Source organism: Melozone crissalis, unplaced genomic scaffold, assembly GCF_028551555.1.
Source record: "Melozone crissalis strain CALT ecotype California unplaced genomic scaffold, PUWL_Pcris_2 ptg000008l_1, whole genome shotgun sequence".
NCBI classification, from domain to species: domain Eukaryota; kingdom Metazoa; phylum Chordata; class Aves; order Passeriformes; family Passerellidae; genus Melozone; species Melozone crissalis.
The window spans coordinates 12,445,101-12,466,001 of NW_026535786.1; the positions used below are offsets into that span (position 1 = coordinate 12,445,101).

The window sequence follows — 20,901 nt, forward strand, 5'->3', positions numbered from 1 at the left end:
TGTCACCAGTTACGATCAGTACAATTCTGTCTTCAACATTTGTAAAGGTTGTCAAGCCTTTGGACTTGTGCTAAGCTTTAGCAGATGGAATTCCTGTGCACCAGGACACGGGAAATCTATGTGCTAAAGAATAACGTGCAGAAGCCATCTGAAGCTTTACGTGACTGTTTTTGTAAGTTGTATGGGGAGCAGCTGCGGGAGCTGGGGTTGTTTAGCCTGGAGAAGGCTCAGGGGAGACCCTATCGCTCTCTAAAACCCCTGAAAGGAGGCTGCAGCCAGGTGGGGTTTGGGCTCTTCTCCCAGGCTACCAGTGACAGACCCAGAGGAACTGGCCTCAAGCTGTGCCAGGGGAGGTTCAGGCTGGACACCAGGAGGAGTTTCTTCTCGGGAGGGTTGTCGAGCATTGGAATGGGCTGCCCTGGGAGGTGGTGGAGTCCCGGCCCCTGGAGGTGTTTAAGGGAGGGCTGGACGTGGCACTCAGAGCTATGGTCGAGTTGCCATGGTGATCTCAGAGGTCTTTTCCAACTGATTTTTCCAATTGATTCTGCAATGAGAGCTGTGAATTTGCTTTCGCTAGGGTGCTCGCTTGATTTCCCCTTTGTATTTCCCTCCGTATTTCTCTGCACCCTTCCTCCCTCCCTGTTAACTACAGCACGTTATCATTTTTGACTGCAGCTGATTGCCGCAGAAACCCATCTCAGCGGAAGCAGAGAAACTAAAACCGGTTTAAAAAAAAATAAAAAAAGCCCAGAGCCGGTACGCTTCCCAAGAAAGGCGCAGCCCGGCTACTGCGCCCGGCAGCTCCGCACGCCTGAGGGGCCGCGCGCCCGCCGGCGCAGGAAGAGGCGGGAAGGCGCTCCCGCTCCAGCGGCGGTCACGTGAGGGCGGGAAGCGCGTCCCGCCGTTTGAATCGCGGGGGCCGCCGGGAGAAGGCTCCTTTCCGCCCGCCCGCCCGTAGTCAGGCGGCGGCCGCGGCCCGCGGGGTCCCGCCAGTTCCTCCCGAGCCAAAAGTCGGGAGGGGACACGGGTGGCTCCTTGCCGCGGCGCTCGGCCCTGGTGTCCCCTCTCCTCCCAGGATGCTGGCGGCGTGCGGCATGCAGCGGTGCCACCAGGAAGCGCTCAAGAAGAACCGGGTGATGCTGGCCAAGCAGCTGGTGTTGAATGTGCTGGTAGAGCACATGGTGGAGAAAGACATCATCACCACGGAGATGGTGGAAATGATACAGGTACGCGGGTTGTCGCCTGCGCCGTGAGCTTTGTGTCTGGCTGAGCTCGGTGTCGCTCTTTGCAGCGGCAGAATGGGAAAAACTCACCTGTTACCTGCACCTTGCAGGGGGATTGCACTCCCGAGGAGCTGCAGCGTGCAGGAGAGCTTTGAGGTGCTTTTGTAGAAAGGCAAAGTGCATTTCCTCTTGACATTTCCCTGTGTTCTGGTGTGCAGTTGCAACAGGCTGCACTTAGTGCAGATGGTAACTTCCAGTCCTTTATTGTAGTTTTGTGCTTATCTTTTTCCTTCCACGTATAGAAGCAGGAATAATATGTATTTTCAAAATAATACTGTGAAAATAAGTAAATGAATACTTTATATACCGGTTTGTTGTGGCACCTTCCACATAAAGAATTGGTGCTTCCTGTATGTTTTTGTAAATTTCGTGAATTGCATTGCAAGGCTCAAGGCTCACTGTCAACTAACAAATGCTGTTTGTTTGTAGGCTTGTGTTGCTTTCCCTGTGCAGTGGGTGCTGTGGGGAGAAGTCATCGGAAATAGCTTGGGATTCCTGCCAGAGGGATGGCAATGCACAGAACACTGTGCAGGGTGAGCTGCAGGGTGAGCTGCAGGTCCTCAGAGAAAGCAGGCTGGAAAGGAAGTGGTTGAAACTGCACAACAAGTGCATGTCAGGGCTCAAGTAAGGAGCTGAGGGGGTTTTTAGTCCCCTAGCAAAGTTCATGGTCCCATAACAAAGAACAGATGCTGAAAATTAGGATTATGAACTATTTTCTGGGTATGAGTGTAGAAAATGTTAACCTGAGACTGATAAGGTTTTGATAGTAGTGAAAAGATAACTTCCTGACTAATTTTGAGTCATTGTCACAGATAATGTGAATCACTTTGCATACTTTGACGCAGTATCAATAATAATATTAGATGCCTCATGGGGCCTGTCAAGGATATCAGTGCTGCATTGTGGGAGCTCCAGGCAGTCTCACCTGAAATAGCTCCAATCCCCAGTGGAAGAGAACAAAGATACCATGAAACAGTGCAAGCCAGAGAGTGAATCAGGGACTTCTCCGAGTTCGGGCTGGAGTAGTTAATTTCATTGCAGCTGCTATGAGGCTGTGTTTTGGATTGGGCTGGAAACAGCGTTGTTGATTTCGCGGTGTTTTAGTTATTGTTGAGCAGTGCTGACCCAGTGCCAAAGCCTTTTCTTCTCACCCCACCCCACCAGCAGTACTGCAGGTGCACAGGAAATTGGGAGGGGCCGCATCCGAGACAGCTGACCCAAGGGATATCCCACTCCATATCCAGTTTCGGTGTCATGGTCAGCATGTAAAGGTAGGAGAAGAAGGAGGAAAGGGAAACTGAGTTACAGAGAATGGTGCTAATGATGCCACAGTCTTGGATTTAATCCCTGTACAGGCCATTCACTTAGAAGTTGGACTCAATGGTCCTTCCCACTCAGAATATTCTGTGTTTGTAAGTCACCATTGTGAGTGATGGAGCCCTGCTAGCCTTGGAGTGGCTGAGCTCCTGCCTGCCAACAAGAATTATTGAGTGAATTCTTTGTTTTGCTTTGTGCGTGTGGCTTCTGCTTAACCTGTTAAACCATCTTTGTCTGAACTTTTCTCACTGTTATTCTTTGGATTCTCCTCACCATTCCACCTGGGGAGGAGGTAACTGAGTGTCTGATGCTTAGCAGCCCACAGGGGTTAAGCAACAGCATTGCTCAAGTGTGAATGGTGAGTAGGGGTGGGCTTCTGATGGCCTGCACTTTGTCACCTAAGGGGGAGAAGGGAAGAAAAGGGAAAAAAAAATCCTCTCAAACTAAGGTAATGGCAGAGAAAGTACTCTTTTTGGTGAGGTGCTATTGTAGGTTAAAAGTATTAAACTGAGACAGAAGAGAAGAAGCCGAAAGGAGCCTTTCCCTCCAGATGTAATTGAGTAAAAGGGAATGCAACAATACTTAGTAATGGATTATCAGTAAGGAGGAAGGTGTTATGATGGATAAGTCAGGTAAAGAGTAGTAGCTTAGTGGAAAGTTATGCCTAATACAATAAACACAGCTAACTAAGTGCTTAAATGTGTATAAATAGCAGTAGCAGCCTGAGCAAGAGAACAGAGTGACTTGGACTACTGTTGCAGGGCATTGATCTGGAAATTGCAACAAAAAGAGAAATATGGCAGAGGTAGAAGGAAAGCTGGATCTACAGAATATGCATTGTACTAGAAGGATAAAAATGAAGGGAATGTTTACTGAATACTCCTAGACATAACAGTGCTATGGAGAAAGAGTAAAGTGCATTAAAAAAAAAAAAAAGAATCACTGGAGTGGAAAACAGTTGTCTTACCTTTGATCTTCCTGTAGTAGGTCTGTGAATTTTTAATATTCTTCCTGTCTCTGGCAAATGTGAGCACTGGTCTTAGAAGTGCTGTTAAGTAGCCTGTTATTGTAAATGTATTGTGATGCTGATCGCCAGGTACCTTAATGGAAACAGGAAGAGCCAGATGCCATTGACTGATGAAAGAGAATAGATTCTCCTGGATATTATAACTGGCTGGTTCTATATATATCCTCCTGCACCCTCAATAAGTCAGGAAATCAAGATCTGGATAAATAGTTATGAAAAATAGTTATGATAAATAGTTATGTTCTAAATAATCTTTTCTTAAAAAGACAAAGTTACGCTGGTCCTGTTGGCTTGATTTAAGCTAAACAAAAGAAGAAAATGGAAAATTTTCTGGAAACAGAAAATTCTGGAAATAGAGCATTCAAATAAATTTCTGTAATGTAGGGAAAGTGAAGTAAATCAAGGAGCTCAGGGAGATGAACTGTGACATTTTTTCCAAGTATGAGGTGTCAAACCAGTACTGAAACTTTACCACAAGTAAGAAGAAGATGGGAGGGGGGCTGTGTTCCAGAAGGAGCCACTGAAGGCAAAGATGGTTGAACTGGATGAGGAGCTCACAAGGAATATGAAGAGTAAGTAGAGAGTTTATAGGTGTACAGCATTGGAGAAGAATCAGCAAATAGGAGCTGCTTCCTTTGATGTAAGAAATGTGGGGAGATAGTAGGATCTGACAGTATTGAATTTAAATTGGATCGTTCAGAAAGATACTAAACCGTGTGAAGTTTTTTCCACAATATACATTTTCAATAAATTGTAAAGAAAAAAAAATTGTGTTTACTTTGTAGTGAAAATGATGTTATGATTATCTAGGTGAAAACCCAGAAGAGAGGAGTTTCAAACACAGGGGGAAAATTATTGTGGCAGTAAAGTGGGACAGTGGAAACATCTGTTTTTAAGGCAAGCTCCAACATCTACTTGCATAAATGCTTGTTGGAACATCAGATGTTCTTCCAGAGCTCTGAGATGGACTTTTAAAATTGCAGATATAGTAGCAAGAACTTTCTTGCTTTTTAAACAAGTTGAGTACTCTGTACTGTAATCAAAGACTGAGATGGTATATATAAAAAGATTTAAATACTCTGTTGATCACTAGACAGTAATGAAGGGATCATTGGTTTTGACAAGTGACATACATTTGATTAGGATGTTTATCAATTTTATGTGCTTTTTTTTATGGATTCTGCAGGTGTATAATAAGACTAATACAGAATTTTGACAGGACTTGAGAATTTATTTATAATTAGTTTCTGTTATGCAGATTATCAAACCCATCTGTGAGGGGATGGAAATAAATTAGGGATGTATTGGGAAATAAAATGAAAGAAGTGTCTTATTAACTTCTGAATGTTTGCTGAACATTATTTAGCATAACCTAAATGTGATGTTGAAGATGAAGTCACATCAAGAAGCACAGCCCTTTGAGTGTTTAAGGAAGCATTAAGGAAGAAGTCTGCCAAAAGCTGTCTGCTGTGCATGCAAAGTGCAGAATATGAACATTCTGGAAATTTCCTAACTTTTCAGTAAAACTAGCATTCTGGTTCTTGAGGTCAGCTTGTGTTCTTAACTATCATTTATAGCTTAGAGTCACAGACTGAAGAAGATGAACGACCTTTAGCTTGTCTCAAAACAGCTGCAGAAAGGAAGAAAAATGCATTAGATACTTGAGAAATCAAGTCTCAACTTACTTTTCTAGTTACAATAAAATTCAGTGAGCTTACAGCAAGATACAAATATATGGAGGTGGTTATTTTCAATGACTAATGGAACAGTGTTACCAGGAGAAAGGAACCTTCATACTTCTGGGAAGGCACAAGTAAGACATTGTTATTGGCAATTCTAGTCAACAGTACTCTGAAAATTCAGGATCCTGTGGGAATAGGAGAAGGTACATTCACTGCTAAGGGAAAGAGGCCATTTATGGAAGAAAGTTTGTTTCCTGTAGCAAATCAAGACCAATTTATAGAAAGGAGTTTGATAAATAAGGGAAAGGACAAAACACTGAAGTCAGGAAACAGTTGATAAAAATAAATGCTGTTAGTCATGAATGAATATAGGTCTGAAATTCTAAATAGGTTCATAAACATTGGATCAACAAAATTCTGCATTATCCTCCCGAACAATGTGTTAGGGCAGAAGCCAAACTATGTTTGACACTGAGCTTGATAATTATGAATGAAACCAGATTATGTGATATCTTTTGTAGCAGAAGATTTTCACATTTACCTCAAGGCTTCTTTTTTTTTTTTTTTCCTGTGATTGCTGTATTGTTAAGCTTTAATTATCTGTAACTCATCAGCTATTCCCATCATCCACCAAAAGGAGAGATCTTGGATCTAAGTGATAATTAAAACAATATAAGATTAATTCTAAATAAATAAAATTTGTTTATGATACCTAGTATTTTGGTATGTGATTTTTGGTGTAATTTAGATTTCACAGGGAAGAGTATTATTGTAGAAATTATACATTTTGTTGGGAAATACCTGTTAATATCCTAACAGTTAGAGCTTCTTGGCACTGTTTGATTTTTTGATGGCTACTTTTCCACATATACCAGCATATTTTGCTTCATTGGTCTAAGTATTCATCTGTACATAGAAAATACCATTCTGGAACTGACTGCATATAGTAAGTGTTTTACTTAATGTTTTCTGGAGAATTTGACTATCTGTGTGAGACCATAAACTATTGGATAGTAGTGGGAGCATGTGGTTGACTTTGTGTATTCAGTGAGGAGGAGCAGATACTATTCCAGAAGTAACTGGAAGAAAAATTTTAGAGAGAATATGGTGTATTACTGTGTGTGGTCATATATTAATTGTTGGCTTGTTGTGTGGTGTCATGTATTGAGCAAATAGGAACAGAGAAGTGTGAATGAAATCAACTAGGAAGAATAGAATAGTGGTTCTAGCACAGCTAAGCATAGTGGTGAAATGTTTTTCTGAAATAAAAAAAAATAGTTGTTCTGATGACTCATTGCAAGTTATTTATGTCAGATGTTACTTGAGTATGGATTTTGATTTTTTTGTTTCCCTCAGGCCAAGTCTGGGAGCTTCGACCGGAATGTGGAATTCCTCAATTTGCTGCCCAAGAGAGGCCCTAATGCCTTCTCAGCCTTCTGTGAAGCTCTGAGAGAAACCCAGCAGCAGCACCTGGAGGCAATGATCCTGAAGACAATGTCCAACCTGAGCCATGAGATTGCAAGGGTACAGCAGTTTTTAAAAAATAGGATGGATGGCTTGCATTTCAGATTGGGTTTGGGCACAAAAGGAGCTTTATCAAGTGGGAAAAACTCAATTGTTTACAAAGGATAGAGCGGTTTTGTTGTAAGTTGAAATTTGTAGTAGCCTTAGCAAAAGCAGAGAGGAAGAAACTTGGGAAGAAGAGAATTTTCATAAAAAATCACAAGATGGTGGAGGTTGGAAAGGGCCTCTGGAAGTCATCTCTTCCAACTTCCCTACTCAAGTGTTACCTTCAGTAGGCTTCCAGAGTCACATCCAGGCAGTTTCTGAATATCTGCAAGGATGGAGGCTGCAGCCTCTCTGGGCACCTCCTCCAGTGCTCAGGCACCTCCCAATACAAAAGCTTTTCCTGATGTTTAAGAGGGAGTCTCCTGTGTTTCACTTTGTGCCCATGGCCTCTGGGTCTGGCACTGGGCACCACTGGGAAGAGCCTGGCTCTGTCCTCTTTGTGCCCTCCTTTCAGGTGTTCATACACATTGATAAGCTCCCCTTGAGGGGGGTGAGGGATCCCCTCCCTTCATCTCTTCTGCTGGCATCGCTCCTCCTGATGCAGCCCAGGGTTCCAGCTGCCTTTGTGCCAAGGGTGCGCTGCTGGCTCCTTGTGGGCTTGGCAGCACCCAAGTCCTTTTCTGCCAAGCTGCTTCCCGGCTGGATGGCCCCCAGGATATATTGGTGCCCCAGGCACAGGGCCTTGCACCTCTTTTTGTTGAACTGTCTGAGGCTCCTGTGCTGTTCTTACATCCAACAAGTTCTTAATGGATGTGTAATCAATAATCCAGAAATTGAAAGGGAGGTATTTTTTTCTCTGAACCTTCATTGGTTTAGTTTTCAGTGATTGTCTGAGTAGACTCTTGAAGAAACAAATACTTGTATTTCTTTCTTTTGTTATTTTTTTCACCTTTTCACTTTGTGTGCTTAGTGGTGTACTAAAGGAAGAGTTTTGGAAAGATTCCATGTTCTTAGTGCATTGGCAAGGATGGAAACTGTCAGTAAACGTATTTTACACAAAGGAAGCGAGATCAAATACTTGTGCACAAGTGTTCTCTTATTAAAGTGTAAAATTTATCAGACTACCCTTTTAATTTTTTGTTTCCAATTTTTCTTTACTATACAAACAATGAAATCTTGACAGCAAACAAAAATAGAAGAATCACCAGACAATCAAGTTCTTGTTAAAACCAAGAAAGCTAAGATGACCCCAATGTAAAGATTCTAAACTGAGGATTTGGGTAGAAGTGCAGATGATCAAAGGGGAGGAGTCTTGCATTGAGAGAAGGTGCTGCTGCTGTCTTGTCATGATGTTTCTTTTGGAAGTGACCATAATATTATATTTTAGTCATTTTTTTGTGTATACAAATGCATGTATCCTTTCTTCCATTATACCTTCAGCTTTGTACTGTAGAGAAAAAAAAGCTATTTTATGCTACTGTTTTTCATGGATTTATTGATGTCTTGTAGCTTGAACACTGTCATGAGTCAGATCTTCCATACCCTGTCAGTGAGTCCTGTAATTCAAAGAGACCCCGTTGGCTTGGTGAGTTGCACTTGATTTGCTACCTGGTTGGCTCCTGCCAATTAATACTGTCTTAATTTGATTGTAGAGATAAGCTTGCCACCAGTTTGCTCATGCCAGGAATGCAAACTTGACAGTAAACTGACTATATTATGATCAAAGAGGGTGCTTTATAGCATATGGGAAGAGACGACCAATACGTGTTTCTTGTTAGCTTCATTTATTCTTATGGGACACTTTGTTGCTTAAAACAGTACCTGTCAGTAAAATTCTAGATTTTGCAAAGATTTTCTTTAAGATCTGTAATAGAATTTCATTGAGCTAGCACTCTGATAAGATACTGACTTCAGGCAGTATTTCTTAACCAAGACTTCCTTCTTAAAAAATTAGTTTAAGGCCTTTTATGTGTTATCTGGGTCCAACTTGCTTTTCTTTAGCTTCTGTCAAGTGCAGGAAATCAGCTTCTCCTTAACGTGCATTTCCAGCTTAGGCCAGGGGTCTGGTCTAATAAACATTGGTTGGAATGAATCTCCTTGCTAGTTTTTATGTTGCTTCTGGTAATGCCTCGAGTACCTTTTCCCTAACCACAGGTTTTCCCTTATGCTGGTTACTAGGAGCTCTCTCTGGTGTTGAAGAGCAAGTGTCTAATTTTTGGAAACTTTTTTATTTATGTGCAAGGGTTTTAGGTTGGGTTGTTTTGATTTTTTTAGAGCATATGTTCCTTCAACCAGGAGAGCCATGCCTCAAAAGGCTGAAAGAGGATTTCAGAAGAGCTCGTGAATGTCATTAGCTCAGTTTCTTCGGTACAGAGGAGTGAGTGTTTGTCTGCAAATGGCAAATAGTTGATTATCATTCCCCTCATCTGCTGTTATCCAGAGGAAAGTGTTCAGAGGCAGATTAAAAAAAGAGAAGGGCTTTGCACTTTATGAAAGTTAAAATTGTCTCGTTTGATCACTTATGCATGTGTTCAGCATGGGAGGCCTTTTATGACAGGAAAGAACTATTCTGTTTGAAATTTTCTAGCAACATTTCATCAGCCAAATTCTGAAAGTAAGAACATACTGTGCAAAACAGCAGAAAGCACAAAGATCTTAAATTAGATGAGAATTCTGTTTTCATACTCTGTAGACCAGGCGTTAGATAAGGCTGACCCACATACGAGCAAAAATAAAAGCTGTCAGTTAAAATAAATAAAACAAGTATACTGTTACAGTACTTTTTTTTCTCTTCTGTGTTTCATTTTGTGTCAGTAGGCCCTGATCAAACAAAATGTTTGGAGGTGTGAAATATGCATAAATGAATATAGTTCAGAATTTGCAAGTTACTACCTTAATACAGAGGTTTTGTGTCTGAAATTTTTAATTTTTATTAATATATTTGGCTTTGCACAGAACCAATAGAGCATTCCTTGGATAATGGAGATGGTCCCTCAATTCCTCCAGTGAAGTATTGCACTCCTGAATTTTATCACAATCATCAGCACTTGGTAAGTTGTTGGCAGAGAAAGTCTTTAGGATGTGAGATGTTTGGATCAATCAGCTGAACATGTGCCGCTTAAAATTGAGTTGAAATGCTTCACTGGGATGCAGATCAGGGTTGTGCTATTTGTGTAAATGAAAGGTGTTACCAGTCATGCTCCATTTGATGTGGTTCTCATTTACAAGCGTCAAGAGATCCCAAAAGGTTCTGTAACTCTAAACAAATCTCTGCCTCTGTTTTTTTGATCATGAAGAGCTTGGTGGAATGACTTCTGTACTATTGCTCTCTGTGAGCTGTCAGTATTATTGCCTCAAGTTTATTTTTCTGTGTCCTCATTTTCTGTAAGATGGCAAACCCTCTAAATGACTGTAAGATAGTAGAACTGTGTTTTCAGCTAGTAAGTTTCTGTTTTAATTGTCAGCTGTACCCAATAGAATCCTTAGGCTTAAGAACCAGATCAGGATTATGTGCTAGAATTCTACCTGTGGGTAGAACAATTTGAATTTCTAATCTTCTGCTGCGGTGTTTGAAGTTTATGTGTAATCTAATTCCTTTTTGTTGATTCTGTCTGTAAATAGATTGGTGGGATGGGCTTAAGGAAAAATTGCTTTGTGTTGTGGGATAAACACTTCCTTAGGGTTGTACAGTGTCAGAGGCTCTATGTGTAATGAAACAGAGGTTTTGTTTGTGTGTTGGTTTTTGTTTGGGTTTTTTGGAACTGTCTGTGGGGGTGACTTGATTAATAAGCAGTGCCAGTGGGAGCTTGACTAGGCTCCTTTTACATCTGTACCTGGATACACCTTATTTGATATTCTCCTTTGGTATTAAATTTTACTTCCAATTTACAGGAGTGTTAGTAAGTGAATTACTATTGATTTGTTCTTGTTAGAGTGGTAGGGACAGAGAGTTAACTTCTCTGTCTGAAGGCACCCCTCTTAAATTAGTTTTTTTCCTGTTAACCTCTTTTGCCAGTTGCACAACTTTGAAGATCAATGACTGACAGTCCCTTGCTGTTACAATGACACTCATTGCTATTTTACATCTCTGCTCCCAACAGCAATTAAGAAACCTTAGCTAAATTTTGCATAGTGTTGTCCTTTGTTGGGGGTGACGCAAAAATATTTGGGGCCCTGCTGGGGTGAGGAAAGGGGGAAAAGTTAGCAATATCTAATTCACAATTTGAACTAGATAAGCTGTGCTTCTTTTGAAATGAGGAATAAGGCAAGGCAGTCTAACTTATTAATAATAGTATTGTAGCATTGTCAGTTGTGGAGGCTGGCAAGCACAGGCATATCAAGTTGGTGTGGAATGATAGCTGTTCTATTCTAACACACCATTATTTCCTTGTGTAGTCTAAATTTACCCATTTTTAATCTTCCTTGCAGGCATACAAGCTGACATCAGAGCCACGAGGCTTAGCGCTGATCCTCAGCAATGTCCGCTTCAGCAGCGAGAAGGACCTGGAATATCGCGCCGGGGGAGACGTGGACTGCGCTTCCCTGGAGATGCTCTTCAGGCACCTCGGCTACCGAGTCACTGTCTGCCATGATCAAACTGCACAGGTAAGGGGTCATCCCAGTGCTTCACAACCGGTGTGCCTGACAGTTTGTGTCATAGTTGTCTCTGACAACTGAGCTTTGAATATATGAATTATCACTTAAGAATAGAAAATGAAGCTGAACGTGATGATGCTCTCATACTGATCCACATGAGAAAGCTTGGAAGGCTGAGCTCTTCCAGTGGATGGTAGTATCACAAAGAACTACAAGAGGTACTATTCTAGTCTGACCCTAATGCAAGGGGGAAGACTTTTGAGACCACTCCTGGCATGTGTTAAAAGCACAAATTAATGAAGTCTCCAATTTGCTATAGATAGACTTTTCCAGTGTTCTCTCCTAAAAGTTAAACTTTGCAAATATTTGATGTAGTCTTTGCTGTTGTGATGTTTTCATGTCCTTTCACTGGTGAAGTCAGTTGGTATCCCATTCACCAGTCTATCCATGCAGCTCAGTTCCACTCTTTCAGTCTTCACTAAAAACATGTATGTGCTTCACATAGGAAAATTGGTTGTGTTCCATGACTAACTTAATCAAGCCACTCTCCCTAGGAATGCAGTTGCTATCTTCTCCAGCATCATTTGATCTTAGTCCTTTTAAATCCCTATGAATTCAAGTGACACAGGACGTGTTAAAGAATGTTTTATTCAAGAACAGAGCTTTTGCAACATTGATAGAAGATATTTGTATCTGTCACGTTGTCGGTTCCTGAAGTTTTCCAGTTTAAATTTTGAATTGACCACTAGTGTCTGAATGCCTGCAGTCCCAGAGTATGTATCTGTTAAGCTGCTCCAACATCCCAGCCAGATTCCAGTGTCAGTGTAAAATATCACTCGTAAAATATCACTCTGCAAAATATCACTTGGTTTCCTCTGTTGGCCTAAGAAATTCCTGCTTCACAGTGTTATATTTAGGACTGAATATTGCATAAAAGAATATGTTGCCTTTTTTTTAATAGTATATATCTTTTTCATGTAAATTTGAGGTGTGAGTGGTTTTTCTTTGTTACAAGGAGGGCCACCATTTGTGTTCTTCCCAGAAAATTGATTCACTTTCCCTATGGAAGTTTGGAAAGCATTGGATTTTTTTTTTCCTGTTCTAGGAGATGCAGAATGCATTGGAGAGATTCTCCAAGCTGCGAGATCATCGAGATGTGGATTCCTGCATTATTGCTCTGCTTTCCCATGGTGTGGAGGGTGGGGTTTATGGCAGTGATGGCAAACTACTACAGGTATGTTGCTGAGTCCTGATCTCTTGTTGTAGGTTATCTCCAGGAAAGTAACAATGTTCAAAAAGGAAAAAAAAAAAAAAAAAGACTGAGGATTCACATATTTTAAAATAGAACAAAATAAGGGCTGGAGGGAAGAAAAGGGCAAGGGGAGGTCTAGAAAATGAAAAATAGCAAGCAGGAGAAATTATCTCTCTGTATTAATACTAGGTAAAGTTCATGAACCCAAGCAAGTATGAACCTGGGGAGAGGGTGGAGAAGGGATGTGTTTGTCACACACTGAGTTTGCAGATAAAGGAGAGGATTACCAAGACTGGTGAGGTAATAAGCAAAAGATAGGGAACCAAGGTTGAGACTGGGTTTGGCTTACAGGAGGCTACAGTGAAGAAATTTCCTCTCTTTCTTCTCTCAGTTGCAGGAGGCTTTCCGGCTCTTTGATAATGCAAACTGCCCAAATCTCCAGAATAAGCCCAAAATGTTCTTTATTCAGGCCTGCCGGGGAGGTGAGTGCCCAAGCCATGTACTTGGCATGCCATTAAGGCTCATTTTGCACACATGCACACCCTCACATTCAACTTGCTGTCAACTTTCCTCTTTGCTTCTCTCAGGTGTAAGTGGGACCCATATTCACCTCCCTCTGCCCCGCTGCTGCCACTGCATCTGTTGCTCTGTAAGTGTCTTTAGCTGTGCATGAGGTGTGTGCATTGCCTTGCAGACCCAGAGCACCTTGGTGACATAAACTCTGTCATGTCCCAGCCATACCCCGAGGCTTCCTGGTGCTGTGCCTGCAGGAGGGGGAGTGGGGCACATGGTGCACAAATAGCAGCACAGCATGGAGCAGTGCACTAGCACTGGAGTCTTGCTGAGGTCCTGTGTTTCTCTGGATCCTTGATGTGTTGTGTCTCCTGTGGTGGTCTCTTGAGCTATCAGGGTTGTTCCAATTATTTTTAGGGTCTTGGCTTTTTCCTTTACCTGAGCCTGTTTTCAGCCTCAGATGACCTTTCCTTGCACCCTTTTCCACATACTGCTGTTGAATTCTTACATGCTGCTGTACAGAACTCTTTTGATGATTCTTACAAACTTGTTCTTCTTCTGTGCTTTGTGTACCTTTTTTTTTAATTCTGCTATTCCTTTTCCTCCCTTTTGTAACTAAACAAAGACATCTGTAACTAGCTACCTTTCAGATCTGCTAATGACCAATTTTTTTTCCTCAGGTGTTTGGACTTTGTGAAATTGCAGCTATTCCAAAGTGAAGCTCTGTCTTACAGTTTCTTCTTTTCCATTGTGATAGAGGAGTTTTCCTCGTGTGTATGCTTCCCCCCCTGCTTTTCCTTTGTTCCTTGCAGTTGCTTCCCTTCTTTCTCATTTTTAGCAAGCTTTACAGTTTGTCCTCCAATCTCTACTCTTCTTTAGTCCCAATGCAGGGAAAAGCCCAAAGTTTACATGAAGTATTTCAGTGATCAGAAATACTTGATCCTTTTAAGCATTTGGGAATATTGTAACATGCATGTTTACAATATTAATTGAATCTGATTGCTTTCCTTATGTGAATGAACATTTAGATACTCTTGAACAAATGTGAATGTGCAGACTCAGGGTGGAAATAAGTGTAATTAGCCATAATTTTCAGCTGACCTCATTAGGTAATTATGTTTATTTGACTGTAATGTTACCATAAGGAGTCTGTTAAGACTAACAAATCAAGCTTGGCCTTTGTATTCCCAAAAAAGTTGCTGTTAAGGAAGAATGGTAAAGCTTGCTGTGCCCAACGCTTTAGAACCAGGATATTGCAGTAGACAAAGGATTAAGATACTTGAAAAACTGGAAAGAAAAACTCAATTTAATAAAAAACAGCAAAGACAAAACCCTGCCTTGTCTAACCTCTTTTAAACCTTGATTAATAGCTAGAGGGGAAAGCCAGTTACAAAGTAATTGAGTTGTCAACAAAAATGTGTACCCTTTAGACAGCATTAAAAGGACTGTATAAATAGTATTGTCAACTTTGAAATAGTAGTCAATCTATCTGTGCCATGCAAGTTAGCTGGAACTAGTTGAAACAAGGTGAGAAATACTTATTTTATTCTTCCTCTCTAACCTTACATTGTAGGCCTGCTCTGTCTTCTATTAGTGACACATTTTTTAAATGTAGATAAAGAAATATTGGTACAGTTCTAATTCCCAATGAGCTTTTGGCGGGAGTCTACTAAAGAAGTTAAGTAGTCCACCTACACTCATGGATCAAAAACCAGTGGCAACAGAAAGCAATGGGAAGAGTTTCAGTGTGGCATAAAAGTTGCTTAGAATCTGCGTTTGATGTAGTCCATTCAAAAGAGTGAAAAATTATACTAAAAGCTGGGTAGTTAGCAGTTACTTAAATTAATTGGCAGAACAGCTGTCTGGGAGCTTCAGTACAATTTAAACAGACTTGATCAATCTCTGGCAGTGGTTCTATAAATAAGAAGTTAAGTATGCAAAGGGTTAGTGCTTTACACGTTTTAGTTAAGTTGATAGGAGTGGTGTTTGAAGATACGCATGAGGAAGATGTGTAATTCTGAAGCTTTAATCAAAAAAGTTTTGATTTTATACATAATGGGATGATGACAGTGTGAATAATAGAGTTTGACAGTAAAATTACCTGAGTGTTCTGAAATAAAATGCACTGTGAACAGTACACTAAATTTTTAAAAAGACAGAGAACTGGAAAGATTTTGAGAAGGGTGATAAAGGCATGAAAAAAATGTGGTTAAAAATGAAAAAATATGCATTGCTACCCTAAGAGATGAGAAAGGAACTTAATTATGAGATTATGAAATTCTGAGCTATGGAGACTTTAATTCTAGGCTGTTTCAGACAATCACACCCCTCCCACTGCTGTTTTCTTTTTAGAGGAAAAGAACAATGTTGCTGACTTATGAACTGACCACTTTCTGAGCATAATTATGAGATGCCACCTGTTCCACTGCCTGTTAAAGGGTTAGAAATCCAAATAGATTATTTAGGCATGAGCTAGCAATAAAAATTGAGAAACGTCTTAGGAGGAAGTCCTCTGAAGTGGACACTCAAGCCTTGTAACACTAGACTCTGATTTTGCTGTTAGGAAGAAAGAATAATAGATTCTCATAACAAAAGAAAACAAAAAGGCAAAATTATATGGAAAATTTGTGAAATGTAATTTTAATTTTCTTGCAACACAGCTAGACTATCAAAGTTACCACCACTAAGCAATTAGTTGAGATTATAATGGAAGCTCTGCATCATGCAGAAAACCAATTGAGAATATCTACACTTGCATAATGCACACTAATGAATCCTGGAAGGAGCATTAAATGCTCTCCAGGTTTTAAACTAATCTCCGTGGACTGTAGGTCTCTCTCTCATGTTTGGATTCAGATTATTTTTGCATTTTTCTGCTGCACAATTTATGCTTTTAATTGAAACAAGCAGTATTGTAATCAGATTTAAGAACTAGGTGAAATACTTGGTCTAGGTTTTCTACATGTCCTGAGTGTAGATCTTAGCAATTAAAATTACAGCTCTTGTTTGAGTTCTGCAGTCAAAAGACAGTTAGCACTGCAAAGTGCAGTAGGCATTTTTGGATATTTCCAAGGTAGGTATGAGTGGAAAATAAAATCATCATGGGTAGGCATGAAATGAGTGGTGGACAACTACCAGAAACTTCCCTGCTTTCATGGTTATCTCATGGTCTGTGCAGGAAGAGGTGGGAGCAGAAATCAGCATGCAGACCGTGTCAGGTTAAGCAGATGCAGCAGTTGTTGGTATCTGCATTAGTTTGCGCAGAAGAACTTTCAGATGAGTTTTGAACAGCTGAGAAAGCCTCAAATTAATGCAAAAACTTTCTGCTTGTCAGGAATTGTGGCATTGCTGACCAAAAATCTAAGTCAGTACAGGAAAGCTACATCCAGTAATTCAGGATAATTTCTTCTCGCTTTCTCCTTCTCCTCGTTTATTGCCACCACAGATGAGTTGGACCGGGGAGTGGATCAAAGAGACGGCAAAGGATGGTCAGATTCCCCCGGCTGTGAGGAAAGCGACGCGAACAAGGAAGAAAGCCTGAAGCTGCGGCTGCCCACGTGCTCGGATATGATCTGTGGATATGCTTGCCTGAAAGGTAATTGTTTGGGCCCCTAATTGTTTGGGCATGAGGAGGTTTCATGTGTCTGTGTTCCCCAGAAGGCTTCATGGCAGGCGCTCTCTCGGCAGGCACGGCAGCCATGCGCAACACCAAGCGCGGCTCCTGGTACGTGGAGGCTCTCACCTCCGTGTTTGCAGAGGACTCCCGGCACACCCACGTGGCTGACATGCTGGTGAAGGTAAAGGCCATTTACTCTCCCACTCCCACCTGGTTTTTGAAGGGCCTTCCATTGCTTCAGAATGCTAGGATTAAAGTACTATTAAAGCACTTATTTTTGCCTTGTTTGTAGCAAAATTATAATTCTTTCCTCCTTCTTGTTTACTTATTTATATACAGCTACATAGGAGTTTAGCCAAGTAATGATACTGTTTCTTTGACTCCTCTTGTTTCACTGGTGTGGTCACATGGTGAACTTGAGAGTACAGTTGATATTGCTTGCAAGAATTACTTTTTTTCTATAGAAATAGCTTTTTGTTTTAGTTGAGTTCATTCCCTGAACATGCACAAAACAGCTGCAAAAGCAGCAATACTCATATAAAGTAAAGATTAATAAAGTGGAGGAAGAGAGAGTGAAAAAAAGCAGTGTGACCACAGCAACTTGAGCTGCTGTGAAACTGCACCCTAGTTATTTATCCTTCTTATAATTAAGGGACTACTTAATCCATTAAACAGAAAAATCTGGGAGTGCAGAAAGAAATTACATTCTTCTTCCTTCTGTCTTTTTAATCCTTCTAGTCACTTGAATTTTTTACTCTCACATCTAGGTGAATAGGCAAATCAAGCAACGAGAAGGTTACGCCCCAGGCACGGAATTCCACCGCTGCAAGGAAATGTCGGAATATTGTAGCACGCTCTGTCGGGACCTTTACCTGTTTCCTGGCTATCTACCAGGAAAATAACCTTGCCAGCTCTGTTTGAAGAGAAATACTGCCAAAGCTGAACTTTGACTGTGGATATCTGTTTTCACTCTTATGAGCTGTGACATCACATGTGCAAGCAAGGAGTGCCAGTCTAATTCTTTATGTCCTTTTCTAAAATAAACTGCCAACTCTCCTTGACCCTGACTCAGTCCAGGGTTTAAAATTCTAATATCCCAGTTGGGTGTGTATGTATAGAAAGTGATGGAAAGAGGATCAGCGCTGGAACTGGAAAGAAGTGGGAACATCCTTTGGAAGGAGACATAAGGACATTTGTAAAAAAAGTTAATGCGAAACTGGAAATGGACTACTAGTACAAGTTTTTAAGTTAAGCCTTTCTGAAAGGAAAATCAGTCAAAAGATGCTACTTACCTTATGCTTGTACTTCAACAATTTTAAGTACTTTCTGCATGGTTATTCATCCAGGACAGTCGACTGCTCTGCACATTGAAAAGGGCTTCTTATGAAGGAGAATCTTCCCTCTCCCTAAAATGGAAGGTTATTGTTCTCAGTACTCAGTACCTTCCATTTTGATCACTTAAAAGTCTATTTTTCTACATTCCTTCTAGAGCCAAGTTACCAAGAGAACTACAAGATATTCCAGATTATCAGCAAAACATGTAGAGACCCATACAAATATGCCTGCATAAAATACCCCAGCAATAGTTTTGAATCTAGAAATTCTAGATTAACTTCCCTTAGTCCCAAGAGTGAACAACTGCATGGAATATTCCTTTTGAGGAATTTGTTTGCCATAGTACTTACATGTCACAACAGACATTCACTCCACCACCTTCTCAGGAGTCTGTAAATTGCACTGTATAACTGAAGCCCTGAAGCTCTATAGCTTTGTACATGAGGATCTTTTGCCTTTTTAATTAACAAAAATATTCAAGGCAGCTCTTTACAGTCTGAGCATGTTGCTTGGATTATTTATCACGGCAGTTTTCCCTTTTAAATGAGAGGGGAAGAGTTTTATATTACTATCCTGTTCTGTGAGTGTTCTTTCTTAATCCATGATCATTTAAAAGCATAAACTATCACTTCTTTTGGAAATTTCTTCCACAGTCTCTTCATGCTGTAATTTGTGTCTTGCTGTGTCTAACTGCAGTTACTCCCACTTGATGTGATGTGGGAGATGGGCATTGTTCTCTTTTTGTGGTAGAACCTAAATCCTGAGATAATGGATTTCATGTGGACTACAGGTGGCTCACTTCAGTCTCAGTCTCTCCATTTTGTAGCACTAAGTTGGCATTGTTCCTGGCTTTTTTTAATGTAAGTATGGCTTTTAAGATATATTTTTCAGGATAGAATTATGAATGGGAAGCACAAAGGTAAATGGAGGGAGGCTGGAAAACTAGGCATGTGCTCTTTTTATTATTCTGCCTGGTAAATGAAGGCTGTGTTTCCTCCAGCTGACAAAGGTGCAGCATTAATGTGTATCTTGCATTTATCCTACACACAATGTGATGAACAGAACAAGAATCATACTTGCCAATTGGTGCCTTACTCTGAAGTCTAATACACCAGTTTAGGGGTCGTGTACCTCCCTGGAGTATAAACACTGTCTTCCTGAGTGCTCCCTCTACAAAGTGGTGCAATATTTTACAGATAGATTTATTGATGAAGCAGTCCATTCTGATGGACTAAATTTCTGTAGGATTGCATCAAGTTGCATTATCACTGCCACTTTTATATATCTTTTGTGCACTTGTATTTTACTGCCTTGAGGTGTCAAAATAAAGAATTTTTGTTTGATTAATCTGTGCGGTGTCTTCATTTTGGAGAATTAGATCCCTGCAGAAATGGAGGTTCTACATAAACAGAATTTTGTGTCATTTCTTGAGATAGCACATCCCAGAGGGGGTTTTGAACTCTCAGGCAGAAGCCTGATACTTACAGCTACAACCACTGTGAGCTGCTTGTGAATTTTGGTAACTCCCTGGCCAAACAAAGACTGATTCATTAATAAGGAGAGATGAGGCAGAGCCACCAAGTAGGAGGCTGCTGTTGTGCTTCAGCAGATAGAATACTCACCTTGGGAAAATTTTGGGGTTGGTCTTTTTGAGGGAAAAGTTGGTGTCAAAATGAAGACTTCCTGGAAAAAAGGAGCCTTGGAGGAAGAGGCTGAAAAGAAAGTGAAGATACCATCAGTCAGAGAGATTCTGGAAGCAGAGGAAGGTCCAGGGGATCAGAGAGATGCATGGGAAGGAATCCCAGAGAATGCTTAGAGGCTTGATGCTCAAAGCCCAAGGCTTGTAGCTGGGAGCAGCTGTACACAGAATTTTCTCTTCCCCCTTCACAAACGAGCCATGATCTTACTGCTGGGCAGGGAAGCTGAGATCAAAGTAATGCATCTGTGAGAAAGTCAATTAGTGTGAAATAAGAAGGTAGAAACTCTGTTCTTGTAAGCTCTAAAAATAATGCCCAATCTCTAAATCCACTAGAGGTTGCCATTTACCCTGTTTCATCCATGACACCTTGAAGAGTTGTTTCCTGTCTTCCATGATCTCTTTTTGGTGAAAGAGTACATTGGTTTATTAAAAATACAGAATTCTGATGCAGGAAATCCAGTATGATATTAGCACTGGAATGACCAACATCTACCTGTGCAGAAAGTGATTCTAGCAGGTCAGAAGATGCAGTAAAGAAGATGTTTTCATTGGTAAGTTTCGAGCTACTAGCATGGTTTAAGGAATTACTTATTATAGCTGAGATAGCAGGGCAGTGTTATCAGGTTCACATTTTGTCTGGAAACCAGAAGAATAAGGTCGAGGGCTTTATTTGAGATGGGGAGTGAAAACAGTGAACCCAATGTATCCTAAAAATCTTGAGTTGCATGAGAATCACATTATTAACAGAACAATTCAGTTAATACAATTTTAATTCTGGTTTTGTTTCCCTATCTGTGATTACTGATAGATAGTTAAAGGATTTGATTTTGTACAAATAGTCATTAGTCCCCTTAAAAATAAGGATGTACAGAATGGTATTGAAAGAGAGCATATGCTTCCAAAACATCAAAAAGTTTGGCTAAACATCTCTAATACATCATATAAAATTTATGCCAAGCTGAGATTCCTGACGTGGACCGTACCTGTCTTATATAATTTGTTCTTACCCCTCAGGGTATGAGAATTCTTCACTATATCACACCAGTAAATTATTAAGTTAGGAGAAGGAAAT

The 20,901-nt window shown here is 40.6% G+C and overlaps 1 protein-coding gene across 2 annotated transcripts; it reads left to right on the forward strand.

The window, feature by feature from the left end:
• The first annotated feature begins 959 nt into the window (after nt 1–959).
• Nucleotides 960–19,441, forward strand: CASP2 (caspase 2). 2 transcript variants are annotated; one of them, XR_008482755.1, is made up of 10 exons: nt 960–1,226; nt 6,666–6,833; nt 8,328–8,403; nt 9,774–9,868; nt 11,247–11,423; nt 12,520–12,648; nt 13,058–13,148; nt 13,254–13,315; nt 16,625–16,774; nt 16,867–16,945. XR_008482755.1 is itself a non-coding variant. In XM_054270021.1 (10 exons), exons 1-10 carry the CDS (start codon nt 1,077–1,079, stop codon nt 17,695–17,697), a joined length of 1,281 nt encoding a protein of 426 aa, XP_054125996.1. In that variant the 5' UTR covers nt 960–1,076; the 3' UTR covers nt 17,698–19,441. The 2 variants fall into 2 exon arrangements, 1 of the variants encoding a protein (XP_054125996.1); XM_054270021.1 differs by lacking the exon at nt 13,254–13,315 and adding an exon at nt 17,563–19,441 and having other exon boundaries at nt 16,867–16,976.
• Nucleotides 19,442–20,901: the final 1,460 nt, after the last annotated feature.

Excerpts from the sequence above, each read along its gene's own strand:
- CASP2 (XM_054270021.1), top strand. The coding sequence starts at position 1,077 with ATGCTGGCGGCGTGCGGCATGCAGCGGTGCCACCAGGAAGCGCTCAAG. Across the intron at positions 8,404-9,773 it reads AAAGAGACCCCGTTGGCTTG|AACCAATAGAGCATTCCTTG; the intron begins GTGAGTTGCACT and ends GGCTTTGCACAG. Across the intron at positions 16,775-16,866 it reads TGGATATGCTTGCCTGAAAG|GCACGGCAGCCATGCGCAAC; the intron begins GTAATTGTTTGG and ends CTCTCTCGGCAG.